This window comes from Molothrus aeneus, chromosome 2, assembly GCF_037042795.1.
Source record: "Molothrus aeneus isolate 106 chromosome 2, BPBGC_Maene_1.0, whole genome shotgun sequence".
NCBI lineage: Eukaryota > Metazoa > Chordata > Aves > Passeriformes > Icteridae > Molothrus > Molothrus aeneus.
The window spans coordinates 91,307,420-91,327,257 of NC_089647.1; the positions used below are offsets into that span (position 1 = coordinate 91,307,420).

The 19,838-nt window shown below is 39.7% G+C and overlaps 1 protein-coding gene across 5 annotated transcripts in view; it reads right to left on the reverse strand.

Moving 5' to 3' along the window:
• Positions 1 to 16,998, reverse strand: part of MCF2L (MCF.2 cell line derived transforming sequence like) — a 146,000-nt gene extending 129,002 nt beyond the window's left edge. For 2 of the 5 annotated variants that reach the window (XM_066545302.1, XM_066545300.1), the window contains exon 1: positions 16,806 to 16,998. In XM_066545302.1, coding sequence (XP_066401399.1) covers positions 16,806 to 16,983 — 178 coding nt within the window. In that variant the 5' untranslated portion in view covers positions 16,984 to 16,998. Of the gene's footprint in view, positions 1 to 5,742; positions 5,867 to 16,805 lie in introns of those variants that run through there. The other 3 variants (XM_066545306.1, XM_066545305.1, XM_066545298.1) reach the window with 2 other exon arrangements.
• Positions 16,999 to 19,838: the final 2,840 nt, after the last annotated feature.

Genomic DNA, 19,838 nt, shown 5'->3' on the forward strand with positions numbered 1-19,838 from the left:
AACCCAACAAAAGAACAAAAGCAAAAAAAACCTCCACATCAATTAGTTCGTAAAGCTTAATTTAGTTACTAACTTTCCCTATTCTGTTTCTTTCATAACCTGTGTCAGCTTCATGCTAGAGAAGCATTTCTCACACTGCTGTGAAGTTTTGTAGTAAGGCTCTTCAGCCTGAATTAACTAAAAGTGATTGACCAGATCACAGGTTTCAATACTTTCTAGCATAACAGGCAGGGTCTTCTTTTTCTCCAGCCTCCCTTGCTTGGATAAAATGTCATTTGAATCTCTCCTACTGGTCTGCTGTGTTTCTAAAGAGTACCAAGTTACTTTGTAAGTGCTTCATTCAGATTTCTTCTTTGTCCTTTTTTGCCAGTAATAACTGCAGAGCCAACAGCCTTGAAAGAGTTTATTTAATGTAACACCTCCAGTTGCCCCTGCTCCAGTCTTTTATTATTCTTCAGACTGAGGAGCTAAACTATCCAGATGTGCCCACAGCTGCACTCCTCTAAAAGCAGGCATGGCAATAAATGAATGAATGTTGTCTTTTGCCAATGCAGTGCCAAGTAGGACCCTTCCTTTCTAAGTTTACTGAGATATCTTTATAGATGAAGGAAGTACTTTGTGCAGGAAGTTAGGAAGACTGAGAACAGGAAGCATAAAGGTGAGCAGGGAATGAATTTGCTGCAAAAAGGAGTAATATGGAAGGAAATGAAGCATCACTGTTATTTCCTTCATTGGGACACTTCCATATATATGTATAAAGAAAAGGCTTCACAAGGGAAACTACTCCAACCCCAAAAGAAATGAAACCACAGTACTTTAAATGTAGAAAAATAACACAGTGGATGCCAGGGAGCTCTGGTTTCAGGAAGATCAGCTACTGGCACCATGATAATTAAATAGATGGTAGAGTATAGGTGCAGAGATGCCACAGCCATATTCTTCCACAGACTTAGTATTATGTATGCAAATGCTGAAATTAAGTGGATCCAGAAAACACACACCTTTTGTCTTCTGTTGTTAGTGTGATTTTCTTTTCAAAGGAAATGCTGGATGAGAGGTCGTAAAAGTAATTTCTTCCCTCCAAAAGAGTCTGTCCAACATTTCTTTAGTGCTCAAACCTTTGAGGTATCCTAAAAAGTACTGAGCTTTAAATCAAATGATTTGTGTGTATTCAGATTTTGAGTATTAAAAGTCTAAATTTTATGACATGCCCTACTTTGTAAAAATCCCTATTTCAAAAGAACAAGCTGCACACAGAAAAGTTCAGCAGGTCTACCATTCAAGTCAGGATTGATTTAAAACACTCATGAAATTTCTCTGTAACAGAAAGGGATATTTAACTGCCACATATAATTGTTAATTTTACATACAATCAACTATATAAAACCTACTCAGAATAAAAATCAGAGTTTTTCCAGGACCATTCAATTTGATTACACAGACTAAAACTGAAGTGCTTACCCCTGAGGAACAGGCTGACAAATTTTAACACAGACAAAGGGCTCAGTAGAAGGATGTCAACTTTAATTTGGAACTTTTTTTAAATCACAGAACCATTAGGTTGGAAAAGACCTTTAAGATCATTGAGTACAACCATTAGTGCAGCACTGTCAAGTCCACCTCTCAACTGTGTCCCTAAGTGCCACCTCTACACAGATTTTAAATACCTCCAGGGATGGAATGGGATGGATGTTAAAATGTGACCGCCCTTTTCCACTCATACATCTTAAAAAGTAGCATTCAGTGCAGCTTTAGGGTGACAGAAAGCTTTTCCCTTTTGTAAGAGGAAGTAGTGCAATGCTCAGGGAATGCAGTGAGGTGGGAAGATACAGTTTGTGGCTGGTCTGGCTGAGCTGCCAGACCCACCTCTGGCAGATGTGCTGCCCCAAGGCTGCTGACCACCCCACACTGGGTGCTGCCCTCCCTCCTGGAATGCACCACAAGTACTCTTAAAGGACTTGCCTTTCTCTTAATGCACAACAGGAAAATTTTTAAAATCTCAAAATAGGAAGGTAATCTTTCTATTGCTCATCTAGAAATCTATTTTTATTAATCATCTAGAAATAGGAAAGTAATTTCCAACAACCACAAGGATATTTCACCTGCAGCCAAAGAGGCCATGCCCCAAACAAGATCTGTCTTGCTGCAATATGTTCACACTCATCACATGTCCTGCAATGGTGCTGTTGTGTCCTTTACAACAGAGCTTGAAAACTTCTGTTTCCTTACCAGATCTATTGCCCTGTCTATTTTAATGTAAATAATCCTCAGTAAATAAAGTAGCATTATTTTCTTATTTTTGTTGGTGGATGCTTAATACATCAGGTACCATCAAAAGTGGCAGAAGACTCCAGGTAGGAAAAAACTTGCCTCTAAAAAAGGCATTTTGCATTTCTTGACAAGCAAAAATCACTATATCCAATTTACAATGATTTGTTGTGTTGGGGTTTTTTTGAAATAGTACTTTCAGATCCCCTTTATTTTTCATTTAATATTCTTCATGGAATATGGTACTTCTCAAACAGGCCAAATTAAACTGATCTTTCCTGGGAAATGATCTGCAAAAACCCCTCAGTAGATGAGGGAAAATGACTACTCTTCAGTTTATAGTTACTCTGCTGCACTATAGTAGAACTGTCAGAAAGAAAAAGGTCATCTAGATTTCTTTATATTGTAAGCCATATCCAAACCACCATTTCATGCTTCCTTAAAACAGAAAGACTGAACTTTTGCTTCAATAGGCTTATGGAGTAAGCCAGAAAAGATAAGGAGAACTCCTACTGTTAGTTTTTCTCAAATGACCACAGTCCTAAACTGTTACTGCTTTGGAAAGAAAAATATAAGCAAGAATGTATACATTTCCTTGTTTCTTTGACTACATACCACTGTTGCTTTTTCTTATTTTCCCTCTTTGACTCTTCAGAATTATTTCCAATCCAAAACAAGGATTTGCTTGTCAGTGAGAAACTTAATACAATGCTGGGGGTTTTTCACTTACTTAAAATGCAGTAAAATTAAGTGCTTTTTGATAAAAAAAGAGGTTTCCTTGATTTCACTTTCAAATAATTTAAGTTTTAAAATTACTAAATACTTAAAAAAAATATCACAACCATGATCAAGAGCTGGCCCATAAATCCACAAAGATTAATGCAGAGGGACACACTTGCAGACGCAGCCCCAGAGTACAGTACACCATTTCCTACTCCAGTTCAGGAGACATTGGTTTCTAGCCCTACCCAGATGCTGTCAGGTCAGCTGCAGAAAGTTACTGGTAATTAATCTCCAGAATGCACCAAGAAGTGCAATCAAAGTATCTTCAACGTTGGTATTTTCAACAGCTGCTTTGTAATCATGCTGCTCTTGCACTGTACCTGTTTTCACTAAGTCATGTCACGTTTCATAAGATCTAAAAGTTTCAAGTGAAATTTCCAAAAAAATTTAGGTTATGTATTCTTGCCATTTCTCAAATGCTTCAAGTTTGTTTCTGCAAAATTTTGCTCTCAGTGTTTTTCTCTTTACAAGATCAGTTTCAACGGCTGTAAATTACTCCTTCAGCTGCCAGCTCCCTCCCAGACCTTCAAAACATCAGGGCCATGGTAAATCTGAATCCCTGAAGAAGAACACTTGCATTCTCTTCACCATTCCTACTTGTGTACCCAAGAGGAAGAACATTTTCAGGGCTGAATACTGTCATTGCATCAGCAGAGCACAGACAAGCAGCAGGGAGAACAGGTTAGCATTAGGAAATGTTATTTAAAAGCAGAATTCCAAAGGGCAGCATAAAGATGAGGCTTAAGGATACCAGATACCATGGAAGGCCCAACCTGAAAATTGCTAAATTATAACAAGACCAACACACATGAAAGGAGGAGTCTCTTTGGCCCCTAGAGACTGATCTGCATTAGCACCCCCTAAGACCCATTTACTTCCTTCAAAATTTCCACCAACCCTTTAGAGAAAAACAAGACAGGCATTAAGGAAATAGTCACTTTTGCATCTGTAGTTCTTAGCATGGTAGGATCTGTCATTGCTAGCATCCCCTGTTACAGGAGCAAAAACCATTATGTAACTTTGTCTGGAAGGCCCTATTTTGTAAAACCAAAGAAATGCATAACCATAAACAACCTAACAACTAATGTTTGAAGTCATGTTATCAAATACAGAAATCAGAGATTCCTGAAGCATCCAAAAGCTTTCCATAGCACAAAATTACCTGTATAAACTGTTATTCTACTTCTTCTTTCTAAGTATCAGATTTCTCTTCACTGTGACATGTATGTGCAAATGGGCTATGTTGTAGAGTAATTATCAGTGGTGCAGTGGGTTGTAAGCAAAGAGCTTTCAAAAGCAGAGTAGTTTTAGATGGTTTAACTTTTATTCCCTCACACAATGAGACAGCATACTGCTCAAGGATCTAAATTAATGGCTCTACAATAGAAAAAAATGTTTTTGTTATCTATGTTTTTCAAAGTGTAAAGGCAGCAAGAAGGGGTATGATGGGATTTGGAAAATGGAACACAAATAACTGCATTGTACAAATAGTTCTTTCACTCTCCTTTTGTCCCTTTTCTTTTTCCCTGACATTTTCAAGGGAGCATTTAAAACTAAAGACTGGTTTCTCATGTAAAAGATAGCATATCTGCCTGCTCTCCTCACCTCCTCAATCCCCCAACAGGCTCAGCTTGTACACACAGAGCTCATGGACCCTTCTGATGCAATACTAACTTAGAGGACCCAAAACAAATAGTAATAAAAGAAAGTCCATGAAAACTTCAAGTCTTTTCTAGAGACAGCTCTTTAAAAAGATATATCTCATTAATGATATGCAATATTATCTATGGGGAAAAACACAGTAAGGTCTCGGATTCAAAGGTTGTTTAATACTCGTGAATAAGATCCCAAATGCAAAGAGTCTAGTAACTAAACTCATACATCATTTCATCTGAACAGCTGCCTCCTTTTAGAAAGAAAAAGGAGTTTATGAAACATTTTAAAGCCTATTTTAGAGAGCAATCCCACCATGGAGTCACTGCCAGATGGCTATAATATTTGACAAGCTACAGACAATGTTTTGTCAACATATGTTGTTGTTTTTTATACTGCCTAGTCTTCTCAGTACTGTATGTTATTTTCCCAATAAATACAGGAAACCCCTTTACAAACAGAAAGGCAGTCACAAATGTGACTTTTACTTCATGTACTTGTGATCCAGGTACACACAATGAAGCGATGCTAAACATACTTGCTGAAAAACAATCAAACTCTTTAACAATACTTTCTCAACAGTTTCTCTTTCTTAAAGTACAACAATACAGGTTTTAAATTATTTTTTCTGGTATAATAACACAACCACACTGTTCCACAGATTTTTTTTCGCACGAACAGTTGAAGCTAATCATAAGCATCACTAAAATCTTCTAACACAATATATGAAATCATACTCATTTCAGTCAGAGCAAAAATACTCCTCTGTGAGAACATATACATGTACTCCATATTGAATTACTTAGACAAATAAAACCAATCTCCTGCCAAAATTTTGTTATATGGCACATGTACTAGCAATTCCTTTCAGCAGCTCTCTGATCTCCAACTCCAAAAAGCAGTTAAGACTCAACAATATGCAAGCAATAGCACTGAGCTTTAAAAGGCAAGATTTAAAAAGTGTTCAGAAAACAAGATGCTGTAAGGAAATATTTACGCACACATACAGAGGCCATGTTTAGACTTGTAAATACCAACCTTTTTTGTAGTTTTGTCCAAAATCCAAAACATGTTGCACATCTCCTCTAATTAGGTATTTTATGCAAAAACAGCATAAATGACAGGGCATTTGAGAAACTCATGTATCAAAAGGTCCAGTTGTGCATGTTAAACCCTCCTCAAATGCAGTACAATTGACAGGCTTAGTGCAGTGCATTTAGATTTTGCAGTGAACTTGTTACCAAGGAAACCAGCAGCTGCAGGTGTTTTCCCATACACCAGGGAATGAAAATTCAGCAGTGAGCTTATCTACTCAGTATTTTAGTCACACATTTTTTTGGTCTCAATAACAAACTATTTCTCAAACTCTGTTAGAAGACCAGACTGCATTAAAAATAATTTAAAAACTTTCCCCTACACGTGACCTTACTGAACAGTAAACAGCACCTTTAAATGTTTTCTTCTTTCTTCTCCTCCAGCCTCCTCTCCAAAAGTGCCCTACCTCCCTTGCTTTGTCTCCTTCGATAGAAGTGTGCAAAACCCACCCTCTGCAATGGGTTTTCATCCCAAAAAGTGCTCTAACGACTTGGCAAAGCTCCAGCTCCCAAGAAACAATGCTGACTTGGGAAAAGCTACAGGAATGCCTATTCCAGTCATACAGCATAGCTTTGCAAAATTGCACCATGCTACAGAGATATCATCATGATTGGTATGATTCACGCTTCTTGGGATGAGGATAAAAATACAAAAACTTAGTAAAACCATAACAGAGATGCAAGGTACAAAATCCACTTTCAATGCAGCTCTTCCACAGGACATTAAATCAGTAACTCACACAATGCTTATTTCTCATTTATGATACAGATTGGAAGGCCAATATATATAAATTAAAATACAGGCCCTACATTTGTTTTTTAAGTAGCCTCTTTTCTCTAAATAAGATACTAGAATATTTATAAATCTTCTGAGCTCCTAAAGCATTTTTCTACTTGTCCTCTTTCAGTGTTACTGAATCAACAGCAACATCTACTGGGCATAGAAGGGCAAGATTCAATTTCTTGAAGATTAAAGGGCCAGGGACAGGAGCATTAAATACGTACAGTATCTATTTCTGGATACTTTGGCATCACTTTGGCAGTCCCTGTGAAACCAGAAATGAGCAATACTTTTAAATATGCATTTGTTTTCTCTTCACCTCTTCAGGAGGAAAACAAACCAAATAGAAAAGTGGACAGAAGGACAGCACTGACTCCTGGCTGCCTTTGGAGACATCATCTCACATAATGACATATATATGACAAATAACATGTTACAGTTGGGAATATTAGATACACTGTGCTAACAGAACCAGTTGACAAGAATTCTGCCAGTAAAAGTATTCAAATATTCTTCAAGTTCATGAAAGGGAGAGTTTTATTATGAATCTTTTTGCTCTTTATTTTCTCACTTTGTTTAACAATTACACAGATTTGCTAAATAAATAAATAAATAAAGGAAACCCCACCAAACTGATTCCAACCAGCAATGACTAAAAACCAACCAGATCAGACCAAGCAGAAGTTCTTCAAAACTTCACAAAGAACAAGATGAACACATATGAACCTAATAAATGCTCAGAACAAGGATTCCAAAGAACTTTGCCCTAATAACACCCAGTATTTGCCTTTCATAATTGAACCTACTGGGGGCTAAATTCCCTAACTAGAACATAATAAGTGGAGCCTTGTGAGAGGAGCACAGGACAATCCATATTTCTGACACGCTCACCTAAGCAATCCAAAGAAAATGGCAATGGGACAAGCTCAGCTTCATCCCTGTTGGTGCCCTTCTGCAGGGACTGGTGTCTCACCTGCCTGCTGAAAGGCACACACCAATCAGGGCTCAGCCCTTGCCTGGATTCTGACATCTACACAATTCCCTCTTTTAAAATGCAATCAGATGAGACAGGATCTCTGCTCCAAGCACTCACCATGCACCACAAAACAAGTGATTATTTATTAGAAGTGTAAGTACTACTGGAAACTGAGAGAAACACATGACTTTGCTATTACAAGGTGGGGCCACAGTCAGCAGCAAATAAAGTTTCCCCTTGCTACCACCCCCTCTAGTCTAGTAACTCTTCAATTCATTAATTCAGTCTCTTCACCCAGGAAGACCTCAGCAGCCAGACTGAGCATCCACACAGACTTCCAGGCTGAGGGGGAAACTGGAGAGACTCTTTTTCTGAGTGAGTGCTCCACCCAACTTTGCTATGGTGTTATGTCAGGAACCCCAATGCCATTGTACCCCTTCTGCAGGAAGCTGACTGCCCTGCCATTTGAGAAACCACACAAGGTGTGTGCAGGGCACATGAAGCAGCTCAAGAACACCACACACACCAAACTGCAGACAGCCTTCTCAAGAATGACAGGAGCTCTGGGCTGCAGCACATATGGCAGTTGTGAGAGCCACAATACACAGACTATCACCAGACCATTTCAGATGGCTTTAACCCAAACAGAGTAACATCATATCACATCAGAAGGCTGCAAGAGTCTACCCTTCTTGTCCTTTAGCCCAGCCTTTTATACCCCTCATGTTGATGCATTGCACCTGTGTGCCCTCTGTTCCCTTTGGTGATTGCTCAGTTCACCTGGGCCCTCCATGGCTCATTGCTGTCAATGCTGCTCACCTGCTTTTCACAGCTGTGGCCCATTGGGGATGAGGCTCAGCCACAGCCCCACTCCCAATTACCACAACCTGTGTGCCTACAGCTCTGGGCAAAGCTAAGAGAAGCCATGATGAGGCAGCTCAGTCCTCATCAGAAAAACTGCTGAAGGAATTACCCCCTCTCAGATTTTTAACACCTGAATGCTACCAAAGTGCCCCAAACATTGGCACTGTTCTCCCACACACTGCTGGGGAGCCTCTTCCTTTGCAGTGCAGTGAACAAACGTCCAGCAGCACTGCTGGAACCCCACCAGTTGGTAAAACAGGAAAACCCATTTGCTCCATTTGGGACTGGTCCTGGCTGCACACACAGATGTCATTTTGGTACCTCCTGTAATCTCACTGATAGCCTTCCTATGTAAACATGTTTTGCAACAGTAAAAAGGGCAGGCACAGCCCTTTTCTGTGCAATGAAGGATGCCCAGGTACACAATACACCACATGAGACCATTGCTCTGCACTGAAACCACACAGAGGCACAGTACAGCACACCAACAGCAAATTTCAATACACAGTATGGTTACAGAACATACAGTCAGTGTCCTACAATGAGGTGTTTCTCAAAAGAAGCAATAACAGGGAAGGGAAAAAAAAGTACAAAAGCAAACATGTGTAATGTGGCATTTTTTTCCATATTTTCCCCCTACTCCTCTGACTGCAAGCCCTGTCTGTGGAAAAAAGCAACTGCTAGTATTTCACCTAGAAAAAAATCTGTCCACAACACAAAGAACGCTAGTGAAGAGGATTTCAGGCAGCATTAAGAGAGCTGCTTCTAGAACCACCAGCCTTGTTTCAATTTTGGCAATTCCTAATAGCATTACAAAAGTCCCCAGTACGTTCTTTGCATATACCTCACCTCGTGCGTGTATCCACATACCTTACCAGAAACAGAAGCTGCTGACAAGACTGCCTGGCTTTCAAGGACTTGCTCCCTACCTCAAAGAAACCTCAGCAGAAGCACCACTAATGTGTTCTCCCCAAAACCTTCACCTTTGGACAGGTTTCCGTGGCAGCAGTTAAGCCCAGGTGCCTTATTTTCTACTGAATCTGTCATTTTCAGTGTAGCTGTTTTTCTCCAAGATGATTTTCAGATGGAAGTTACACATGTTGCAGGGATACCAAAAAGCCTTCCCCTCCTTTCTCCACACACTCAGTAAATAAGTACATTTCCCCAGGTAAGTCCTGGCAAAACAGACTTGCACAAATTCGACAGCAGGAAATTTTCACTGACAGACTCCAGATACAACATCAAATTTACTTTCCTCTTCTCTGTATAAAGAGTTGTTTAGCAATGTCAGTGGAAAACATATTAATGTGATCAATAATTAGTTAAGACGACATTTGAAGACTACAATAATCTAATTATGTACAACAAATAATTTTAAAGAATCACAATTTTTTCTAATGCCCCCTATGATCAAGAAATAGGCTTAAACAGATATAAGCTGAGCTGAGAAAATAAAACTTCTCACTGAACAACTTAAATTGCTTCCAGCTATAGCAAAAAGCAAAACTAGAGTTGAAAAGAAACTTCAATATTGGATTTCATTATTCTCAGGTCTTTCTGTTACCAAAGTTCTCTTCTCCTATGCAATGAGGGTTTGACTTCCTAAATGCTGAGAGAGTGTGCACTGATTAGCCCCAGAAAATCTGTGCATTTGCATGAAACAGCCCTGAGTAATTCCTCAGTGCCAGAGGCAACAACTGAACCAACATTTAATCTGCGTATTGGCTAGAACTGAGGCAAAGCAATTTATTTCCATGACAAATGGTCCAGCACAAACAGTCCAGCTGGAAGCCAGTGAGGCTCTGTAACCCCACATTTTCCCTACAGATACGTAGATGACACTGATATGATATTAAGGCAGCATGTGAGACTTTGTCAGATGGTTCCTACTGCACCTATCCAAGACCTAACATCTACATTCACAACTTCCCCATCTTCCCAACCCAAGAAGCAAGTGCCAAAACCAGCAAGCAACCTGCCCTTACAGAATAAGTCAGTTTCTAATATAGAGTTTGGGGTTTTTTTTCTGTTTATTTATTAGAATCAAACAGATTTACAAAGATATCAACTGCCTACAGATGCAGGAAAGTGGAATTTACAGAATGCCTAAGCAGGTCAGACATGTAACCCCTCTTGAATTTCAATTATGCTGCTGCTTAGACACTTGTCCAATTTCTTTGGAGCCACCTGAGGCACCAAAAGCACAAAGGTACTCACTCATGTCAGGGACTAAACAGAACTGACAAAGCTTTCCTGCTTTAGCTTCAGCAAGCATCTATTGCTTCATCCTGCACTAAGAATATCTGAAAAGCAAAGCATAATTTAAATAAAAAGAGAAAGATTCACTACTTTCAGATGCATCACAAAAGCTAGGAATTTTCTCAATAAACTAAATGTTACTGCTTTCCCTTCTGATTAAATGCCCATAGATTTTAAATAGATTACAAACCAAAGAACACCTATAACTTGTGCTTCTGATATCTCTCTGAAATATTTCTCAACAGAGTTAAAGAACTTTGAAGAAACAATTAAAAATACTTTCATGCCTTTGATAAAAGCTAAGAGTAATTTTAGGCAGGACCCTTTCCTGAAAATGTTTTTCTTTTTCAGCAAACAGCAGCTGAACTGAAAATCCATCAAGTGTGGCACTTAATTGCAAAGACAGAGAGACAGACAGACAGATGCATACGTACACACAACACATAGAATTTCACTCCTGACATTGCCAAACTACCTCTGCATAGCTCATTTTTAGCTGGCAATGCCTTTTTACACTAATGAAGCTTCTCTGCTCTAACTTCTTGTACTGAACAAGAAGTTATTTTTATATATTCCATATCTGCTGTAATTCCCAGGAAATAGGGAATTAGAGTAAGATGTTTAATATTAATTTCATTTAAGAGGGTGGTTAACTTGTTCAGCTTAGAAGTCTTAAGATGAAAATCCTGACAAGACTCCTACTGATTTTAATCAGACTGGATTTCACTGCTCTATTCCTCAGAGCAGCAACATGACACAGAAGAGGTTTACCATGCAAAGGCTTTCTTTTCCACGTTGTTAGACAGATTATTCCAATTAATTTTAAACGTGTCTCATTTTGAGGAGTAAAGCCCATAAGAATTTGCCAAATTCCCTCAGCTGAAACTGAGTTTTAATAAAAAGCAGCTCCTTGAGCTAACACATAAAAACACTGGCTCACAAACACATGCTGAGACTGGTACCAGTCCTACAGCAGCCAGTAAGGGAACAGGCTTGTAAAGACATTTATAGGCAAACAGCCTCCACCAATGGGAAATGCTAGCCCTGCACACATTTTCTGTATCTTACTTGGGCATGCACTTCACATCAATCAAAACACTAGTACCAAACAGAAAGCTCTACATAGATTTTCTTATAAGCTCCACAGCAAAACACAACCAGTCTTTAAAGGGCAACCCACTGATACCAAGGAGATGAAGAAAAGTGCACAGCAAAACAAATAGCCTTTTCTGCCAAAAAAATTATGTTGAGCCCAGATCTATGTTCATAAAAAAAGAAAACAAATCCCAACTTCCCCCTCCTTGAGCATTGTGACAGATGCCACCAGGGACAGCAATAGCTCCCAGCTACGTGCTGGACCTGTATCACTAAGTGGCTTGTGTATTATGGCTTAGAGAGTCCTGCCCTAGTTGGCTTGTATTTAAAGGTAAAAAAGGTCATGGGCTATTTAGCACCTGCACAACTGAGAAGCAAACTGAGGCTGAGAAGTCTGTAATTGCCTTGCTGGCTGCATTCCACAGAAGATGTACCAATGTTAATGAAAGTACATTGGTGTCACACCCATGAAACAATGTGGTCTTCTTGTAGATGCCTCTGGAATTCTAACAAAGAGGAAATCTTCAATTGCCTCACATATTTTGGGGTTGACACTTTATTTTTTTGTATATGCAAACAACCTCCAAGCATATAGAAAAAACTCAGTATGATATTCATAGCCTCATTTTTCACATGTACCTTCTAGCTGTACCAATCTAGTTTGTAAGTTATCCTCTGCAAAGAAAACTTTTTCATAAAGTTGTTAGTGGAAGCATACTGCAATGTACACAACTCTGCCAATTAAAATAAAACTTCTATTAAGGCATTGAATCTGATAAAGCTTCTTGGAGAATATAAAACAGTTCCAAGAATCAAGGAACTTTCTACATATATTGCATAAATGAAAGACTTCTCTCCAAAAATGCAATGGCACTCTTCCAGCTATCAATACAAGGAGCTTCAAAGAGACAGATTTCAGTTTCTTCATTTTTAATTAAGATTTTTAAAGGTTGCCTTGGTACACTATCAAGGAATAGAAAGGACTCGATCCAAACAGCATTAACTACTGTTTTTCTGAAGTCACTTAATTTGAAACAGTATACCTATTGTAACAATGAATCCCCACAATGTTTCCCTTGTACATTATTTTTGAAATCTTGTATTTACACAGTTCTGCCTAGTGGAAGCAAAGGCTGAAGTTATACTAGGGGTTCTGAGTATAACTGAAGTTACCAGACATATAAGTGTTTAAGAGAAATGTTGTTTTTCCCCTCTTCTGATGCAGGTGATGAGTCATCAGTGATCTTGAGAATGTAACCTGTTCCAATCCTGTTCCAGTCATGTTGCAGATGTATATAATTCAGTTAAAGCTGTCACCTTCAGTAATGCCACTGAGAAGTACCTAAAAGGGTGTTTATGTATGGAAAACAATGCAATTTAACATTTTGAGATTATACCACGCACATTTCTTTCAAAGAGCATGAGTGTAACAGGTGAGCATTTCAAGTGCCTGTGAGTGCAACAGCTGATTTTGTGCTTTGCAGCACTGCTCCAAGTGTTGGAATTGGCACATCACAGTCACTTTGCTGTCTTTTCAGCTGCCTTGTAATTTCAGATGCAAAAATGTCAACAATCAGGTAAATTGATAAAATGACACACATTTTATAACGTGAAATAATTTAAAAATATTTTCCTACTCCTTAAGTATGTCATGTTAGATAAGCTTGGATTAAGGAGACTTCAGACTTCAGTCAGTTGTTACCTGCATTCTTGGATTCTTCAAAACCTGGGCAGAGTCATGATAGTCCCTTACTTTTGTAAAAGCTTTGACTGTAGCACCCTCATGGCTATTTCCTACTACTTCAGCAATTACAGCTCCCAAGATGTAACACTACCAGATCTTGAGACCACCAGAAGTTTCCTCTGCTGCATCATGGCAGGAGGCTAAAAACCCCTGCAGAAAAAGATTATATTCCAAACAGACATGAACTGAACAGGGAAAAAAAATCCAAACAAATAAAGAAAAGGTGTCAAACCATTTGAAGGGAGAGAGAAAATAAATATCAATTGCTGTATGTAAATAGGCCTCCAAGCACATCACTCCTGAAGTCCAATGCCACACAGGTAGAACAACAAAACAGGCACTGAGAAAATATAGAAATACTAAATTCTAATTTTTTATGATTATTGGTAAAGACTCATTATTGCCTTCCATGCCTCCATTAATTCCAGTATCTTTCCATTTGTCAGGCTCTGCTGAAGACAGGAGAGGGAAGTCTGAATAACACACACCATTTGAATTGAGGCAAGAGGACACACAAGTTGGTCTGATGCTATGATGTTCCCATCTCACTTGTGCTCTACCCCAAGCTAAATTTTGCATGCTGGTTCATGTATTACTTTCAAGCTCAACTCTTAAAGCTTTCAAGATGCAGTATCTTCTCTGTGTGTGTGCACTCACAGACACAATGAAGACCTGATATTAATTATAACTTCTAGGAAGACACTGCAGTAAAAATATTGCTGTTAATAAAGTATCAACAGCACAGCAGATGAGTTCCTGGGGAGGGAGAGAGAATTAAAACCTCAGCAACAGCAACATATGGTTTAAATAAAAGCAGAAAGATGCTCTCCATCATACAGTATTATTAGTCTGCATGGGAAATTAACACCCCTCACATTTGCTTTCAGAAGTCAAAAATAACAAGACAGAAGACTCCAACATAATCTTCCATGGCAGTATCTCTCTCTCCCATGAGAAGACTCTAAGGATTAGTTTCACAGAACAAGGCACTATGGCTCCCTTCACCAACAGAAAAAAACACTTCCTTGTTTTCTTGAAATAAATATTTGAATAAGTATTAAACCAGAATAAAACATCTCATTTTAAATGTTCACCCTGTTAGCTCTTTTCAAACCAGACTCTTTTTAGCAGTCCCTTGAGTCAGGAAATCTTATAAAAATTGCATTAATTAAGACCAATGGTTTGTTAAAAATCAAACCCCAATAAAATATCCACAAACAATGATTCAGTCAATCCTCAATATTAGCACCAACAGTATTAAACATGGCACAGAAAACCTTTCATACTTCATTTACTACAGTTTATGAACTTTAGCAGAAAATTATCTACCACTAAGTTTCTCATGTGGTCTCTGCCTGTTTCCGGGAAAGCTCCTTTCCCAGTCTACACACTGCTGTCTTCAAGGCAAAAGAAAACAAACATACCTTTTTTTGAAAACTACATCCCACTTTTTCCAGGGATAAAGAGTGTCATCATGTGCTTTGCAGTTTCAATTAATGGCTTGCAATTCAGCTGTCAGGCCAGTCATAGATAAATCCCCAACAAAAAAATCTGCTACTTCTCAGGCCAGGAAACTTAGTTCAGAACCTCTTTCACTAAGCCTCATGTCCCTTTCACATGCACTGCAGTGATAGAAGGGCAGCAGCCACAGCTAAAAGATGAAATTAGCATAGTCAAATATGTGCAGGCTAATATAGGCAGTCTCATGCTTATGAAGTGCACCTCCAAGCTCAGCTCCTGGTCTGCCTTTCATTTCAATCCCTGCAGTTTACTAAGCTTCCTTTGTCGATAAACCAGTCAAGCACTGATTCACTGACACTTCAGCAGAGACTAAACATGCAACTTTGAACCCAACGCAACTCTCCCCTGAATTTCTGGGGAGGGGAAGTAGCAATTTCCCATTTGTTGAAAACCTGTAGATGACACAATAGAGAACCATCTTTCCTCTGACTTCCTACTCCAGGGCTGCATTCCTGGGACTTTTTCGTATCTTCTGCCACAGAAGCACAGTGCTGTAAGCCTGGCTTAAATCACTGAGATGGAATCAAGTACACCCAGCTCACCTCTAGCAGTGGCTTGTTTCACTAGAGACTTCATTAAGAACAAGCTAGAGACTGCACAAACTCTTTAAGTAGTCTGTTTAATAACTGCCCCAATTAGGTCTAAATCTTCTCTGCAGGAATCAAGTCCACATTTTCTTGCTCCTATTCTATTAGTTATTGACAACAAGAAAATCATATCTGATCAACCCTGACATCATCCTCTGGAATTACTGCAGGGTTTTTTGCATCTTTCCTTGTTGCCTTCAAAAGAAAGCTCGTTCTGGCTGAGACGTCACTGGTACAAAAGCAAAATGATTACTCTAATCACTGCTTCCTGTTAAGTCAGAGCAGACTATGAATCATTCTGCAGTAGCAACATCATTAGTTCATTCCAGCTAGGACAAAGGAGTCATATCCTGTTTTATAATTGTGTATTAAATGCAAAACTGTATTTTAGTGAATTCCACCTTTCCAGTTTTGGAACATCTTTCCAGCTTCGAGAGGTTTGCATAAATATATTTAGGTATTAAATTACCTAATTAAATTTAATTACCTTGGAGGCTTTATAAAAACATTTTTCAAAATGAAATGAAGATCTGTTAAAAAAGACCAAATGCCATCAGGTGCAACTGCTAATCAAATTATAAAATTACTGTCCACGTGCACTAGTACCACAGAACAGCTTCTATTCATACATGAACTATGTGACAACCTCCTGCATGGGTAAATATAAGATCAGATTGTACAGACAAAAAAAAAGTATGCTTAATCCCAGCAACCATAAACTAGCATTCACTACACTTTTCTCTGCTTATGGTCCACAGCAACTAAGTAATGTGATATAGTGCAGAGATATTTTTCACTTGCTTCTCAACAGTTTCTCAAAATTATGATTTTAAAACTATAGGAAGGTGTGCAAATACCCAGTCCTTCCTACGGAAGGTAGGTCAGGTTTCTCTGGGATGGCTATTTTTTGCTAAACAATTAATTCATGGAATGATTTTAATTCCTTACAAGAAGCATCAGTCCTCCCAAGTGCAGGTTTTCACTGGCTGCTATTAAATGTTTGTTTTTGTGATGACATCAGCCCCTTCCACTGAATACTCAGCTATTCCTTTTCCTGGGCTCCCTGTCCTACTCTCATTGTTAGAGATGAGATACAAATGCTAAAATTCTTGAAGCCATCCATCCTCTTCTTAACAGTCTGGCAGCCAGCCAGTTTCAAAATATGCTATATTTTTCTCACCTGCCATGATTTCTGTCACCTCTTGCTTATCTTGCACAAGCTGCATAGTATCTGACACCACAACCTGATGGCTGGTATCTTCTTCTTTCTCTTCATTAGGCTGGTTGGCTGTTGCAAAACAGTTGCAGCTTCCAGTTTCTTTGCACAGGAGCAGGGTCCGATACCAATAGTCAGACATGAAAACTCCGTGAGCTGATTTCTGAAATAAAACAAACAGAAAATCATTTTCTGCAAAATATAAGGAAAAAACCTAGCTACTTGAAAGAAGGGGCTCAAATGCTAAGGATAACAATTGCATACAAATTATCATATCTTGGATTTTATTTGAAGAAAACATATGCAGCTTACAACAGTCATCCATGTTATAGTACCCAAAGTAAAAAATTTGAGTTCCCTGTAATTTCTCAAAATGCTTATATCAAAGGTTAGGAAGCTAAGATTAAAAAAAACAAACAACCCAGTATACAAGTATCAAATCACAGGTGATCTGCATAAAGGCAAAAAAATAATTATCACTCTGTATTTTTCACAGAACAAGTCAATATTTATCTTAAAAGCCAAGTTTATCTAAAGCCAAGTTTACCTAGGTGAAAGAACACACCAGAACATGGGTTATAAAAAAAGTTAAAGAAAAAAAATAATGACAAAAAAGGACAAGATACTTCAAATGCTCTTATATGGGAGGCTGAAATTACAGTTCAAAGTTTTCATAAACAAATTAACTGAATGAAATCTTGCCACTTGAAATCTGGCAAGAAGACCAGCTTTGGTTTCTGACACAGCACCCAGATCCTTCACTGCTGCCCTCTTCCTGAGCAGAAGGAAGCAGCAACAGTTCCCTTAGCCTAGAAGGAGCTAGAAATTACCAGGCTTGTTATATGTGTCTGCAGGTAAGAGAGCAAGCACATCCTTAAATACCTGCAAGCTTCTCAGTTTATGCCAGAGAACTACAGGGAAGTTTGTTTTTTAACATAAACAAAAATCAGCCCCTTCCTGAAATAACTAGAACAGCATTAACTTGAAAAACTTTGTCCACATGAGGAAACATCTTAATCTTTCCAAAATGATCTTTCCTACTGTTAAAGGTAGCTGGGAACTCTGCAAAGTTGAATCATTGAACAGTTTGACTTACAAACTCAATGAGTTTGCGCAGAACCCTGACCTTGAATGTTTCCAGAGATGGGACATCTACCACTTCTCTGGGCAACCTGTTCCAATGTCTCACTGTCCCATTGTAAAACAAACAAACAAAACCTCAAACAAAAAGTCCCTCCTTTCCTACATCTAATATAAAAGCAATCCTTCTTCAGTTTAAAAATATTACCCCTTCTTCTATCTCTAAATACCCTTGTTGAAAGTCCCTCTCTAGATTTCCCACAGGCTCCCTTAGGTACTGGAAGGTGCTGTAAGGTCTTCCTGGAGCCTTCTCTATTCCAGACTGAACAACTCTGTTGCAGTGTGATGCAATATCCTGTTTTAGCTATACCAGTTCCTCCCTCAGGTGTGCCAATACCTTCTCCCTTCCCCTCCCCTTGCCTCCTGCTGAGAGCTGTCCGTCAATCTCAGTAGGCCAGCAAGGCCATCATCTGATTGGTGAAGTTCAAAAGATGCCTCTCAGCCCTGGGGACAATTGGGCCATCCAAGTGTCATTTGTCCCCTGAGCCTTCCCCCCTCCTACCTGGTTGGTGGCATACCTGCCCCTTCCCCTCCCCCTCTCCCTGGGGCTTAAAAGACACGGGGACCATGCGGTCTTTATTCTGTTGGAGCTGTTACAAGATCCAGAGATCTGTGACCCTGGAATAAAACTCTGGATTAAACCCTCCGGCAGAATCCATCTCCTTTTTCTCTTCACCATTGCCTAAAGCCTTTCCACTAGAGGTAAACCTGAGTTCCTGCTTGCCTGGACTTGTTCCAAGTGCCAGCTGCAACATACAGCCAGCCAGGGGTGTCTCTGAGGTGAAACCACCTCAGCTGCCGCCTCTGGTCAGGCAGCAAGGCCAGACGAGCCCAGGCACGTTCCATCCGGCAATACTGAGATCCTATTCCAATACAACTCCAACCATCTCAGCCTGTCCTCACAGGAGATGTGCTCCAGCCCTGTGACCATCTTCATGGCTCTCCTCTGGACTCACTTCAATATGTCCACATCTTCCTGATGTTGGAGACCCCAGAGCTGGATGCAGCTCTCCAGGTGGGCTCTCACCAGAGAGAAGGGCAGAATCCCCTCCCTCAAGCTGCTGCCCACACTGCTTTTGATGTTGCCCATGACCCAATGGCTTTCTGGGCTGCAGAAATGGCTGGACTGTGTCCAGCAGCACCTGGACACTGCCTCACCCACAAGCACACCCAAGTCCTTTTCAAGAGGGCTGCTCCTGAGCAGTTCATTCCCCAGCCCAGATGGATATCAGTGGTTGCCCTCACACGCAGCACTTTGCCTTTGGCCTTGTTAAACCACACAAGATTCCCATTTCTTGAGCTTGTCCAGGTCCCTCTGGATGGCATCCTGTCCTTCAGTGTGTCAACAGCAGCACTCAGCTTGGTGTCATCTGCAAACCTACAGGGAGTGCACTCAATCCCATTGTCATTAGTGAAGATATTCAGTAACACTGACCCAAATACAGACCCCTGAGGGACATGACTTGTCACTGATGTCCATCAGGACTCTGAGCCATTGACACCACCCTCTCTATATGACCATCCAACAAATTCCTCATCCACAGAACAGTCCACCATCAAATCCAAGTCTCTCCAATTTTGAGAGAATAATGTTGTGGGGCACCAAGTCAGAGGCTTCACAGAAGTCCAGATAAATGACATCTGTAACCCTTCCTTCATCACTTGATGTGGCCACTCCATCATAGATGGCCACTAGGTTGATCAGACAGGACATACCTTTGGTGAAGTCATATTGGCTGTCCCTAACCACCTCCCTATCCCTCCATGTGCCTGAGCACAGCTTCCAGGAAGATCTGTCCCATGATCTTCCAGGCACAGAGATGATGCTAACAGGTTGGCAGCTCCCAGGGTCCTCTT